Source organism: Prionailurus bengalensis, chromosome B2, assembly GCF_016509475.1.
Source record: "Prionailurus bengalensis isolate Pbe53 chromosome B2, Fcat_Pben_1.1_paternal_pri, whole genome shotgun sequence".
In the NCBI taxonomy this organism is placed as follows: Eukaryota; Metazoa; Chordata; class Mammalia; order Carnivora; family Felidae; genus Prionailurus; species Prionailurus bengalensis.
The window spans coordinates 124,818,023-124,833,128 of record NC_057349.1 but is presented as its reverse complement, the minus strand read 5'-3'; the positions used below and the strand labels follow the sequence as shown (position 1 = coordinate 124,833,128).

General features: G+C 43.0%; 1 protein-coding gene across 2 annotated transcripts in view; it reads right to left on the bottom strand.

Annotated features, from left to right (window-relative positions):
- Positions 1-15,106, bottom strand: part of ARFGEF3 (ARFGEF family member 3) — a 187,922-nt gene that overhangs the window by 28,065 nt on the left and 144,751 nt on the right. For both annotated transcript variants that reach the window (XM_043592445.1, XM_043592446.1), the window contains 4 exons: positions 9,660-9,804; positions 7,977-8,099; positions 3,059-3,162; positions 1,307-1,451 (listed from right to left, as the gene is read on the bottom strand). In XM_043592445.1, coding sequence (XP_043448380.1) covers positions 1,307-1,451; positions 3,059-3,162; positions 7,977-8,099; positions 9,660-9,804 — 517 coding nt within the window. The remainder of the gene's footprint in view (positions 1-1,306; positions 1,452-3,058; positions 3,163-7,976; positions 8,100-9,659; positions 9,805-15,106) is intronic.

Here is a 15,106-nt window from a genome sequence, read left to right as displayed (position 1 = left end):
AAAAAAAAGGAAATTATTGGCTCTTGGAAACCAAAGGAATAGCATCTAAGAATGCATTAATGTTTAAGACTAACTTAAAGCCTTTGCCTTTCTTTTCTCTGATCTAGCTATATTTCATATATAGTTGTAACTTTAAAGACCTAATGAATTGATAACGTGGAAGGTGGTTGGCGGTAACTTACCCATACAAAGATGGGCTGCCTAGGAAAAACAAGGGATTAATGGTTTGCACAAATGGAAAGGGGATTCCTGACAACGACCCTACACAAACCATGTACAACTGCTTTAAAGACTATATTATAGATAAACAACGTTAGTTTCTGTTTATAATGGTCTGGGCTGGAGGTTTAAGAGGCTAAGTACAAATTATTCTTAACTAATCATTAAGTGAAACCTCTATCAGGCAACACCCAGCCTATTTCCAATATTTTCATTGTCCTCTCCATTATTCTCTCCTATGGTTCTTCCTTACACCTATTCTAAACTAGTGAGGTTTTAGTGTCTATAATCCCTATGGAAGACTGTCAATCCTCTCACTGCTCTCATAAGTGGATTTATAATAGAAAAAGAAAACAAAAATTAAAAACAAATAAAAAAGCAAATGGAAAAAACCTCCCCCCGAAAGTCCTTCTGCAAGGGTTTGAAACAACCTGTGATGCATAATAGACTCCTTTAAGGACATAATTTCTATGTCTAGATCTAGAACAGGGCAGGGTCGATGGACTCAGAAGACAAGTGTGAGCATGAGTTAACCCATCTGAAAATGTCCCTAAGTTACTAGACTGAACTCCAATCCTTGGGAAATTACATGGGAACTAATTTGAAACACATTCTTTGAAATTATTCTTTTAATGAGCCTTCAGTTCCACCAGCCACAAATAGATTCTCTCTTCAGTAGTGGCTTAATTTCCCCAGTCTCTAACCAAAGAGTCCTGCAGGAAGTAATTATATAATGATTGTGTTTCCTAGAAGGTATTAAAGACAATTACCAGCCAATTTAATTACCAATGCAACCACATTCCAATTTACTAAATTATAGAGAATTCAGAGTTAGAAACTATATTTAGCGGAAGCTGCACTCTGTTCACACTGAGTTTCGATGGAAACTAAAAAGGATGGGTTTGGAGACAAGACATCAAATGATGTTTTTAAAGAGTCCATGGAAACTTTAGGTGGCCGTGTTCCATTAGAATTAAAAACAATAGCAACAGAAATGGATGATCATTCCTATGATCTGTAAGTTACTGAACTCATGACTTAAGCTTCTGGGACTATGAAAGTATTTCGGTCCAGTCAACTAACTTACCAGTGTCGTCATCAAAATCAGACAGGACTGACTCAATGCCATCCTCACTGCTCGCCGATTGCTCCTGAAGTCTTCGAGGCAAGCTAGCGAGTCGCCCGCTAAGGAATATTGGCTTCAACGGCATTTTGTAGATTTTGGCCAGTAACTAAAGAATGAAATATCAAATGCAATTGTATATTGGAAAAAGCTGCACTCTGGGTGTTAATGAAGAATAAAATTATATACCAGCCATATTCATGTTAGGGAAAACCAGAAAAGCTCTCCACGTCTGCAAGTTCTAAGGTTGGTTGGGATTTGGAGGCATCTATCCCGTGGAGGAGGTGAGACAGCATTCAGTACAAACCAAAAGGTGGAGAAAAAGACTCTAGGGATACTTGTTCAGCATCTCAATTGCCTATATTATAGACTTTTGTAAACCTTCCCAGGGAACCACAAAACAGGTCAAGAGTTTTTGCCTATGGGGGGAGTATTCTATGGGGCTCACTGAGGAGAGAGTCTATAGGTAAATGGGATACTAGACTTTGATTTCCCCTTCCCTTCAGTCGACGCCAAGGCACTGAGGCCAACAGTAAGTGGGGGAACGAAGGGTTGTGTGGGCCAGGTGGGAGAGAGGACGGCAGAGGAAGCAGAACTGACAGACTGCCCTGGGTTCCACATTCCCCTCTCACTGCTATGGAGCCTGTCGCCCAGGAATCCGCATTCCTGGGCCAAACTCCCCCGGAGCCTCATGAATTAGAATTGTGCCTGCTGGGCCTGTCCTGTCCCAGAAGCCAGGAAAACAGCTGTGAGGGAGACAGAAAAAATTCCTGTCCTGGGGGTCTTACAATAATAATTTCAGACATAAAGGCTATAGAAGCAATTAGGTGATACTGGAATGACCGGGGTATGTGGGAATGTTGGCAGGGAGTTGGTTCATAGCTCTGGTCTCTCTGAGGAGGTGATGTTCCTGATGAGATCAAGAGAAGGAGCATCCCACAGAGATCCAGGGAGGGGAAATTCTAGGCAGAGGAGATGGCAATAGCCCTGAGCGGTAAGGCACCGTGTATCTGAGGGGCAAAAAGTCCGTGTGGTTGGAGCCCAGAGCGAGAAGGAAGGATCTGAGGGTGAAAAGGTAGCTGCGGTTCTGTTGTGAGTGGGGCCTGGTGGAGGCAGCTGGGGGAAGAGGCGGGGGCTGGGTATCCTTTCTACAGTCCTGGGGCTTCATGCTATACCTGCTATCATCATGGGAGAGGTTCCACAGTCCAGAAGAGGCCTGGGGACAGAACCCGCAAAGACAGGACTACAACTACTGAGACAGGGTATCACTGAAGCCTGGGGGGGGGAGAAAGGGCTTCAGGAGGGACCATCCTCTGGTCCGGCAGCGTTGGACGCAGATATTGGCAGTGACTGGATTTCGCACAATGAAGGTCGCTGTTGACTTGGATGAGCGCTGTTGCATGGGATTTCTTCACTAGATCTTGGCCGACTGCATCCCTCTTTTGTTTCTGTCTCTCTCCACTGGCCGCACCCCCACCATCCACGTTCTGGTCCTATCGTCAGGACTTCCCGTGACCTCATGACTCCCTTCCTTACAGCCTGACGCAAGCATAGAGATTAGGATGGTTCCTGCATCTGAGCGTAAATGAGAAGTTTCAGAGACTGCAGTTCAGTTGTGCGTTCGAGTGTATTTCCATTACTTTCTTCCTTTCCTTCCTGGAAGGGATGGGGACGCAAATTTATACTAGAGCTGCGTGCAAGCACCGCCCCCGGTACCTGAGAGCAGCGCCGGAGGTAATCCAGGGCAGGCAGGCACAGGTCTGGGGACGTGGCTCCGGGTCCCGGGACACAGTCTCCTATTTCTTTACAGTCCACTTCCCCTGGCGGACAGAGATCGACAAAATTACTCTCGCCTTCCTCCTTCAACAGGAGACCTGTTGAGCCACACGGCCTTCGCTCAATAAACGTCTACTGAAATAACCAGCAAAAGTTGCCCCAAGCTCTGCAACCTCGGAGACAGTCCTTTCTCCCCTCTGCACGTGGGCATCTTAAACACAGTTGGGATCACAGCGTGCATCTTGTTTTGTTGGGAATATTCCATTTTGTGAGTCTCCTTTTCAGTAAGCAATGGACCCTTTTTCTGGGTCCTACCACAGTACCCACGGTGGCTGGCCGCTGTTGTTTTGTACCTGGACACCCTGTAACTCACTTCACTGTGCCCCTGCTGCTGTCGGTATGACTCTGAAGCTTGATGATTAAGGAGAATCCTGGCGACAAGCCACATGTTGGGCTGGAATGAAGCGCCAGGCCTCTCTCTGTTTGGAAAAGAACCCATCGGCTACCAGTGCTCAGCACTAAATAGTGATGATAAATAAAGGCTCTGGGATGATCTAAACATCTGGGGCTTGGGGACTGAGACGACTGAATTGAGTTGAAATGATTTTTCTGTTTATTTTTTTGGTGGTATATATCCAGAGCTTTCGCAGATCTGTAGAGGGCATCTAGATTTTCTATAGGTAAATACTAGTCGTGGGGTGCCTGGGCGGCTCAGTCGGTTAAGCGGCCGACTTCGGCTCAGGTCATGATCTCGCGGTCCGTGAGTTCGAGCCCTGCGTCAGGCTCTGGGCTGACAGCTCAGAGCCTGGAGCCTGTTTCCGATTCTGTGTCTCCCTCTCTCTCTGACCCTCCCCTGTTCATGCTCTGTCTCTCTCTGTCTCAAAAATAAATAAACGTTCGGGGCGCCTGGGTGGCGCAGTCGGTTAAGCGTCCGACTTCAGCCAGGTCACGATCTCGCGGTCCGTGAGTTCGAGCCCCGCGTCGGGCTCTGGGCTGATGGCTCGGAGCCTGGAGCCTGTTTCCGATTCTGTGTCTCCCTCTCTCTCTGCCCCTCCCCCGTTCATGCTCTGTCTCTCTCTGTCCCAAAAATAAATAAAAACGTGGAAAAAAAAATTTTTAAAAAAAATAAAAAAAATAAATAAACGTTGGAAAAAATTAAAAAAAAAAAAAACTAGTCGAGGATTATCATTCTTCTCATGCGATGAATCTATTCACATAGTTTTAGTAACTTTGTTCCACTGACACCGTAATTGTTTCCCATTGTCTACAAGGGTAGCAACTAGCACCCTCGCCCGGGGGGTAAACAGACCTAATTACTAGGCATTAGTTAAAATTCAGACAAAGAGGCATGTTTCTCCTTTAAAAAGAAGAGATAAACACTTGTATTTTAGATCAAGGATCACCTTTTTCTGTACAGGTTAGACAGGAAATACTTCAGGCTTTGCAGGTTCCCTTGTTTTTGTAAGACCTTCTCAAATCTACTGTCGAAGCACAAAAATAGCTACAGACAAATGATCATGGCTGTGTTCCGATAAACTTGGTAAAATAATTTTTTTTTTTTTTTTTTGCCAATTGTTTGCCAACCCTCGGTTTGGATCAACACACTTCACAACGTGAAAACACAGCATAGATCAAATTCATGTTGAATAAGCCAAGCGGGAATTAAAAATACGTTCGTTTCTTAGCCTGTTGATCACAGTGAGCCGTCCCAAAGTTTTTTTGTTGGTTTTAACCAAGGCCGCCGCCGCGGTACACATCCAAGTCTATGCAAGTGGCGCCCCCTGGAGTCCGGGGCCGTCCACAGCCAGCAGGGCTGTACTGGAGGCCCCTGAGTACCCCCCAGGCTCCTTGCTCCGAACAAATAACTCCACCTTATAATTCACAGAAAAAACCATCCTCCTTGTGCATCCCGATAATTCTGCATCTCCATTTGCTGCCCTTAACTCCCTCCTTAAGAGAAAATCTCACATTTGTGACACGCTGTTCGGCATCTCCCCTCGAGTGGAGTTTCACAGAAGTTCAACAGGTCCAAAGGTCCAACGTCAATACTTTCTCCTCTCCTCCACACCTAACCTGCTCTCCTTTTGAATGTCCTAACTCTGGGCAGCACCAGCCTTTGTATGAAACGTGGGGAACGGGAGGCATCCTCGGTTCCCCCTCCCCGAGCCCCCATTCGGTGACAAGCCCTACAGACCCCACCTCTGCCATGTGCTAGAGCCAACTGCATTCTCTCCACAATCCGCAGCTTCTCGCGCCCACGTATGGGGAGATGTGCCTGCCAGAGTTTAGTGCCTAACCGTGCATGTGACTGGAGTACTCTTAATAACCCTCCCCGCACATTCTGGATTCCTTGACTTGGCACGCGGCACCCTTCACAACTGCCCTCTTCCTTTCTTTCCAACTGATCACCCACCATCCCTCTTATGTGGGTACCTTCAGTGCACTTTGTCTTTAGGAAAGTAAACCCATGGCTTACCCCACCAAGTTCAAGCTTGCACCTAGCCCCCGCTACCAAACATCTGTCTCAGCGGCTTATTCATTTCAGCTTACGTGTCTTTTTTTTTTTAGTAGCCTCCAATGAAAATATTCATCTTACTGAATTGTAACAATCGATTTATATGTGTTTCCTAGAAGAGCCTGTGAGCGTCTCACAGGCAGGAACCTCTCCCATGTTTTATTCATCTTTCTATCTTCACATAGATGTGCCCACATAGCAGGCACTCAACTGTTCACTGAATAACAGAATAACAGTCATCATGACTCTTCAATGAAATATAAGACTGTGACATAATAGCAAACACATATACTGGTCTCTGCTCCCAGTTCCTGGCACATCGCTCCTAAAACCTTTGTAACTTCCCAAGTGACAAGAGTACTAGAAGCATCTTTTGTTCTGATATTTGGTCTTTGACTCCAATTCCTGACACAGAGCTCCTACAGCCTTGGCATTTCCTGGATGGTAGGAATATCTATTGTTCTGATTGAGGCAACAGCCGGTGGGCTCCTGGATGTGGACTGGTCACCAGAAAGATCAAGCCATGACTAGAACATCCCCTTCCTAACTCCTAAACAGAGTTAAAGATCTATCATGCCTATGTGATGAAGCCTCCGTAAAAATCCCCAAAGCATGGGGTTCAGAGATCTTCTGGGTTCGTGAGCACATCTACATGCTGGGAGGGGAGCACACCTCAACTCTGTGAGGACAGAAGCTCCTGTGTTTGGGACCCTTGTGGACCCTGCCATATGTATCTCCTTTGGCCGTTCACCTGTATCTTTCTTATATCCATCACACGATAAACTGGTATACGAGTTCCCCTGAGTTCGGTGAGTTGTTCTAACAAATAACCAAATCCAAGGGGCAGGGGTTATGGGAAGTATTTGTAGCTGAGTCAGAGTTGTGGGTAACCAGGGGACCTACTTGTCCTTGGCATGTGAAGTGGGGGGCATCCTTGGGGGACTGAGCCCCTAACCTGTGGAGTCTGTGCTAACTCTGGGTAGTGTCAGAACTGAATTGGATTGTAGGACACTCAGCTGGTGTCGCAGAATATCACGTGCTGTGAGGGCCGCCCCCTTCCCCCATCCAGTATTGGGAGTGTGGTAGTCATATGGGAACAAAGGAGATACGCAGGAGTGAGTTTTTCTCAAACAAAAGCTGAATTTTCTACTACCTAATACAAAGATGCATACTTTAAGTTCTTCTTATGATTAAGATTATTTGGCTTCTATTTAACATACAGCAGAATTAAAAAAAAAATCGTATGCTGTATTTCAGAAGAAATCTTCCTCTGAAGCCCAATTTGTAACATCAAGAAGCAGGTGGCTGCGATGGTTACCCTTCCGCTCAGTCCTCTGTTTCCCAGGGTGTACGTAATAATAGAATAAAGCATATATGATAAATAATAGACTACAACAACAATGGTCTACAGATCAGGCTTGTTGCCTTCAGGCGCTATCCTGAAACTTGCATTTTGTTCCTGGTCCCTTAAAAAAAAGGGAGCGTGAGTGAAGTCACCTCGTTTCTCTGTGTCCAGTTTTCTTTTGCAAAGGAATTGTGAATTATTTAGCAAAAATTAAAAAATATATATATATATTATGGGCTTTATATTGCCCTTATTTAAATTGTTCTTAGCCTCCATGTCTCAGAGCACTCTAGGGCGAAGTTCTCAAAACTTTAAGATTTAAGTTCCTTCTAAAATTTCTGGTTTTAGGAACTGCTGGCAGAAACTAACTGCCCTCCCCTCTCATCCCAGGTAGCTTGTGCTTTATAGCAACCTGCTACAGCAGGTCGTGTTGTATAGCAGGACTCTACTTTGTTAAAGTATTGCTAAATAAAGCAGAAAATCAACTTAGTAGACTCTGACACCCACAAGGCCTCAGAGAAGGGGGACTTTGACATTCCAGAGAAATTTTATGATTAACAAGGCCCAGGGAAAGGCATGCTTGATTTTTTTTTTTTTTTTTTTTTTTTTAGGAGGAGCTGGGAACTCAGGCGGAGGCCGCCAATTATGGGACATCGAGGATCGTAGTTCCTGCATCGGGGCAGTTACTGAATACAGTACCGAATATTCTGAGACTCAAAAAGAAGTTGGAGCAAAATAACACATAGATTGCAAACGTGCTACAAGAGTGTCCCGTGAACACAATGAATGACAGCAACCCTGGACAGAATCCAAGCTGCTTTCACAGTAAGCTTTCTGCTCCTGAGCAGACAGCACACTGCCATCTGCATATCGCCCAGGCTTGCTTGCTTGCTTGTTGCCAAGCATGTTCTTGGGCCTGTCTCCGGGCCCTTCCACACAAAGTCATCCAGGACGGGGCCCCCAGCTGTCACGAGGCATGGAAAGAAGACCCCACTTACCCAGTCCTTTGACAAACTTCATAAGGCACATGATGTAACTCGTGGCTGCATTGGCGAAGACCTGGATGTTGTCGGTATTGAGAAAAGCTTCAAATACATCAAACACTGGAGCTTGGCCTTTTCCTGAGGGGAGGAGGTTGTAGAATTGTAAGAAAATGAAGTCTGTACCCTTCAGGCTGTCCATACTCTCAGCATCTTCCATGGGGTCTTGGAAAAGACCTATTGGAGGAAATCCCTGGCCTTTTGACGGAGCGCACAGTACTGTCTTTCTCAGCTTTGCCTGCAGGGGGAGCTGCAGGAAGGCTACAAATACCAAGACCTCGGTAGACAAGAGATGAGGGCAAAACAGCTGAATGCAGGGCTGAGGCAATGTGTGAGTCTACAGGGTAGTGAAACATGCGGGCCTCTGGGATTCTCCTGCACACACAATTATAGGGAAGGGAAGGTTTTAGAAAAGCCCTGATGGCGTATTCTGATTGACTCCTAACTGTGCAGAAAAGAGTTCACAGGCTTGAGACTGCTATTCTTAGAAGGCCTGCTTTGCAAGAGTTTTCCTTGATTGGTATCTGGGAACTGGGCTCTCTGAATATTCCCGGGCAACAGTTAACTGATAAGGGTGGTTCACGGTGCCTAGACTGTGCAAACAACATGGTTTATTCCGAATACTTGCTTTCCTTTGGGGAATCTGGGATTTTGGTGGGTGCTAGGTAGAGGGTACCCATGTGGCCAGCTCTTAGCTGGGTCTCTAATGGGCTTTGCTGGGAAGAAACAGCCTCAGGTTGCTGCATTTTCACTACTGGGGAAGAGTATGCTCTGTGGGACCTTCATGGGAGGCAGAGAGCACATGAAACCTGCACAGGGATGTCCCAAGATTCTCTGATTTTTTTGCTCTGATCCTCTGGCCTGTCCTTAGTATGTTGCCATGATAAGTCTCGGCTGTGAGCCACGTAATAAATCTGAGCCATGCAACAAGACTTAGTATAACTATAGGCTGAGTCCCATGAACCCCTCTGGTTGGTTTCTGAACGTATCAGTAGTCTTGGGGACCACGCACTGACAGAATACCCATGGTTGCTGGGCACGCTCTATGGGTCCCCATCCATTTCCAGCCAAACCCAATTTCCTTAACTGGGATTCTACTACATGATGATGCTTTCCTGCTTCTTACTAGCAAGTGAATAATGTTTTCCTTTTTGGCTTTAGGAATGAACTCAACACAGACAGGTGTAACTGAAACAACAAACGGGAGTGTCAGTCTTCTGTCTAATCTGTCCATAAGAGCAGGGCCTGATTCATCATGCTCAGGGTTCTTGGCCTGCTGGCAGAACTCAGAACGTGTGTCCCTGCTTTGCCAGATTGTTCCCTGCCGGAAAAACACGGCTGCATGGCGGTCTTCCCTATTGCTCTGTTTCTTTAGATAGCATGAAAACTGACATCAAGAACTAATGCTTTGTAACAAGAATCATCCACATATATACTTCCCTCTCACTACCCTCACTCAACAGAGGACTGGAAATGCTACCCAGAGCAACCAGGCAGGAAAAGATGGAAGAAGACAATTGCCCGTTTGTAGATTACGTGGTCTATTTTATTTAGAAACTCCTCAAGACTCCACCCCAAACTTTAGAACTCATAAAAGCGTTCAGTAAAGGTTCGGGATACGAGACGAACACACGTTCTTACCCATGGAGTAATCACCAACCAGATACTCCTTCACTTCAGACTTGTTCCCACTGTGCACCGTTTCCAGGGCACTGAACAAGGACCTCCATCCTGACTGGATCTGGGTGGAACACACTTCAACCAGCTCGCCGATGGATGTGACAACCTGGCGGAGGCAAAGGAAGTAGCACTTAAAACTTCTTCCTTACAAGCAGCAGGAGAATTTCTGGAAAGGGGGATACGCTTCTCTGGTCCCTATATCTGGATCAGTGCCAGTGAAAAAGAAAAACCAGAATTCAGCCAAACTCACTCAAAAATCTACATTAGCAGCCACATTGCATTAATTTGCATTCTGCTAAAGACTTCCATTGTTGAGCAACTGTTCACACGCCTGTTAGCCATCCATAAATGTTCTGCTGTTTTTTTTTTTTAAATTGGGTTTTTGTCTTCTCATTATTGACTTTTTATTAATGAGTTATTAGAGTTTTTTATGTATTCTAGATTCAGATCTTTCCTGGGGCGTCTGGGTGGCTCAGTCAGTTGAGCGCCCGGCTTCGGCTCAGGTCATGAGCTCGTAGTTTGTGAGTTCAAGCCCCGCGTCAGGCTCTGTGTTGACAGCTCAGAGCCTGGAGCCTGCTTTGGTTCTGTGTCTCCCCCTGTCTCTGCCCTCCCCCCGCCCCCCGGCTCATGCTCTGTCTCTTTCCCTCTCTCAAAAATAAACACACATCCAAAAAAAAAAAAAAGACTATTAGATTCAGGTCTTTCCTGAGATATAGGATTTATACATATTTTGAAATAGTTTGGCCTTGTCTTTTTATTTTTTAATGGTGTCTTTTGAAGAACACGTTTTTAATTTTGATGCAAACTATTTCATCAATTTCTCTTCTTATGGATCATGTTGGTGTCATTTCTTTTTTAAAAATTTTTATTTTTGAGAGAGAGAGAGAGAGACAGACAGACAGACAGACAGACAGCATAAGCATGGGAGAGGCAGGGAGAGAGAATCCCAAGCAGGCTCTGCACTGTCAGTACAAAGCCTGATGTGGGGCTTGAACTCACAAACCGTGAGATCATGACATAAGCCTAAGTTGGACGCTCAACCAACTGAACCACCAGGTGCCTTCATGTTGGTGTCGTTTCTGAGAAATCTTTGCCTAACGCAAGGTCCCAAAGATTATTTCTAGTAATATTCACCATATTAGTGTGCATTTTGCCTGACATCAATACAGCCACCCCAACTCTTTCATGGTTACTATCTGCATGGCATATCGTTTCCAGTACTTTACTTGCAATCTGTTTGTGCCTTTGAATCTAAAATCTGTCTCTTGTCACCTGCATATTATAATATCTTATTGCTTTGTCCAGTCTTAGAATCTCTGCCTTTTGATACTTTTAGTCAATTCGTGTTTTCTAACATCTTTGAGACATAAATCACATACCATAAGATCGACCCATTTATACTGTATAACTTTTTTTTTTTTTTAGCATATTCAAGGAGTTGTGCAGCAATCTAATCAGTAGTCTAATTTTAGAGCATTTTCATTACCTGCCTGTGTCCACCAAAGCCAGCACCTGGGGACGGTCATCCTTCCCACCCAACCCTACGCTCCACTCCAGGCAATCCTTGGCCTACTTTGTATCTCTACTGATTTGCTTATTATCGATGGACATTTTACATAAATGCAATCATACAAAATGTGGTCTTCCGTGACTGGCCTTTTTCACTTAGTGTAATGTTTCTAAGGTTCATCCGTGTTGTGGCACAAATCAGAACTCATTTTTTTTATTGCCAAATAATACTTTATTATATGGAAATACCACATTTATCCATGTATCAGCAGATGGAATTTACGTTGTTTCCAACTCTCTGGCTGTTATGAATAACACTACTATGAATGCTTGTGCCTAGATTTATACGGATATATATTTTCATTTGTCTTGGGTATGTACCTTTGGAGGAACTGCCAGACTGTTTTCCATGGTGGTGCATTTAACCTTTCTGTCAGTAGCACATGGGAGTTTTGACTTCTCCACATTCTCATCAAAACTTAGCATCTTTTATCTTGGAGTCATTCTAGTGGGTTTGAAGTGATATCCCATTGTGGTTTTGATTTGCATTTCCTTAATGACTAATGACATTGAGCATCTTTTTGCCAATACATATTGAATGCTATTATTAACGATGTCTTATTTAGGTCTGTCATTTTATTATTTGTTTTCCACATATAATGTGGTTTTTGTTCCTCTGTTCCTCCTTTACTGCCTTCTTTTGTGTTAAACATTTTTTTTTATATGAAATTTATTGTCAAATTGTATGGAATCCTTTATCTACTTTTATTATTTGTGTTATTCTCTTGATTGTTGCCCTAGGGATAATATACATCCTTAATTCATCACAATATTCTTCAAGTTAATACTGACGTAATTCTGGCAAAATCTAGCACATTTGCTTCTAAATAGTTTCATTTTCTCCCCCTTTGTTCTGTTATGGTTATTTATATTTTTATATTTAATAAGTCCAAAAATAGAGTGTCAGAGTTAGCGCTCTAAACATTATTTTTAAAACAAAAAGAAAAAATACATAAATCTTTTTATATTTTCTCACATAAGAACCATTTCTTCTTGTAAAACTGATTTACTATCTTGTTACCTCCTTTTAGTCTGAAGGAATTCATTTAGTATTTCCTTTTTTAAACCCTTTATTTTTGAGAAAAAGAGAGCACAAGCAAGGGAGGGGCAGAGAGGGAGGGGGACAGAGGATCCAAAGGGGGCTTTGTGCTGACAGCAGTAAGCCTGACGCGGGGCTCAAACTCATGAACCATGAGCTCACAACCTGAGCTGAAGTCGGATGCTTAACCGACTGAGCCACATTTAGTATTTCTTATAGGTCTGTTAGCAAGAAATTCTTTCAATTTTTGTTTATCTGAGAATGCTTTTACTTCATCGTTATCTTTGAAGGGTAATTACTCTAAATTATTCACTGACTTTTTTTTTTTTCTTCCAGCACTTTCAATAGATCATTGCATTATCTTCTGGCTTTCATTCTCTCTGGAAAAGCAGCAATTAATCTTATTGTAGTAATGAACTATTTTTCTCTTGCTGCTCTCAAGGTTTTGTCTTTGAGCAGTTTGACTATAATGTATCTACTGTGGATCTCTATGTATTGATGCTAATTGGGGTTCCATTATTTTTCGAAATATGTTTTCTCACCCTTTGTCTTTCTCATCTATCTTTGAACTCCCATGCCTTGTAAGCTTGATATTTTCCCACAGGTCTTCAAGGTTTTGTTTCTGGTCAAACAATCCTCTCCAATCTTTAGAATGGATAATTTCTACCAATCTACCCTCAAAGTTCACGAATTCTTCTGCCATTTCAAATAGTTTTCATTTCTTTAGACTATTTTTGAGTCATTGTCATCATATTTTCCTTTCATTCTTTGAACATATTTATAATAGCTATTCTAAAGACTGTCCCTCACCACCAATATCTGGGCTCATTCTAAGTCAGTTTCTGTTTGTTTGTTTGTTTGTTTGTTTGCCTCCCCTCTCAATGTGTCACTCTTTTTTTGTCTCTTTGCATGTTTTTTTCTTTTTTTTCTGTAAATTTGACATTTTATATAATAGAGTGTAGCAATGCTGAATTCTGATTAATTCTTCTGATTTTTTTTTTAATAAAGGGTTGGACTTACACTGTGCAACATCTCTTCCTAGGTATGAGAAGCCAAAGTCTCTGGCTCAGTTTCTTTTTTTTTAAATTTGTCATGTCTTAGCCTTACTATCTCGTATTCATCCCCATGTCTGCATAGGTTAGTGGTCAGCTGATGAAGCGGGAAGAAGTTGTGCTCAGATAGCTTGAGCCTTTAAACCTCCCATTCTCTTCAACCAATCCATGTGTGTAGATTGAGGAAAATATTCCAAGGTTAACCAGTTTTCAAGTTTCCCTGGTTTTTACCTACTGATGGTGGTATTTGTATGGTCTATCTTTCACCATGTTTCAGTCAGCCAGAGATGTGCAAGGAACTTATCTAGTCTTTCTATTAAGTCTTTGGTTTTCAGAGACTCATGTTACATTTCCTTTTTTTAATTTTTTTTAATGTTTATTTCTGAAAGAGAGAGATAGAGCATGAGTGGTGGGGGAGGGGCAGAGAGAGAGGGAGACATAGAATCAGAAGCAGGCTCCAGGCTCCGAGCTGTCAGCACGGAGCCCAATGTGGGGCCCAAACTCACGAACTGCTAGGTCATGACCTAAGCTGAAGCCGGATGCTTAACCGACTGAGCCACCAGGTGCCCCCAAGACTCATGTTACGTTTCTTACCGGTTCACTGCTCGCTGCAACCTTAGGCTAGCAAAGTTGCGGGGTTCCCCTGTTCGCTTCCTAATGAATTCACCATGTTTAGTTGCCAAACCAATGGCCTTTTTTCATCTTCTTCAAACCAAGTCCATCATTTATAGGAGAAACACTGATGATTTTCCAAGTTAGCTCCACACTGGTCAAACTCCTATTCTTGCCAATATCTTGAGAGCAAGGCTGATGGGTATGGTCTTTGCCAGGAAGTCAGGCACTTCCACTGTTCCCAACCAAAGTTGTATCAGAAACTATTTCTACACACAAATGCTACTCAATTTGTTGTCTGTCCTTGGTCAGTCTCTAGAAACCTGAAAGTGTTGCTTTTGACAATTTTGTCCTGTTTAATACTTGATTTTTGTGAGGAAGATCCATTAACTTTTTCATGTCACCGTTGCCTGAATCCCTCCTGTCCTAAATCTTCCTCAACATATTTAAGCATAGTTATTTTTTTTTTATTATTTTTAAAATAATTTACTTATTTTTTAATTTACATCCAAGTTAGCATATAGTGCAACAATGATTTCAGGAATAGGTTCCTTAATGCTCCTTACCAATTTAGCCCATCCCCACCCCCCACAACCCATCCAGCAACCCTCTGTTTGTTCTCTATATTTAAGAGTCTCTTATGTTTTGTCCCCCTCCCTGTTTTTATATTATTTTTGCTTCCCTTCCCTTATGTTCTTCTGTTTTGTATCTTAAGTTCCTCATATGAGTGAAGTTATATATTTGTCTTTCTCTGATTAACTTCACTTAGCATAATACCCTTCAGTTCCATCCATGTAGTTCCAAATGGCAAGATTTCATTCCTTTTGATTGTCGAGTAATACTCCATTGTGTGTGTGTATGTATGTATGTATGTATGTATGTATATATACACACACACACACACATACCACATGTATGTATATACATACATACATACCATATCTTCTTTACCCATTCATCTCTCAGTGAACATTTGGGCTCTTTCCGTATTTTAGCTATTGTTAATAGCGCTGCTATAAACATTGGGGTGCATGTGCCCCTTCGAAAGAGCACACCTGTATCCCTTGGATAAATATCTTGTAGTTCAATTGCTGGGTCCTAGGATATTTCTGTTTTTAATTTCTTGAGGAACCTCC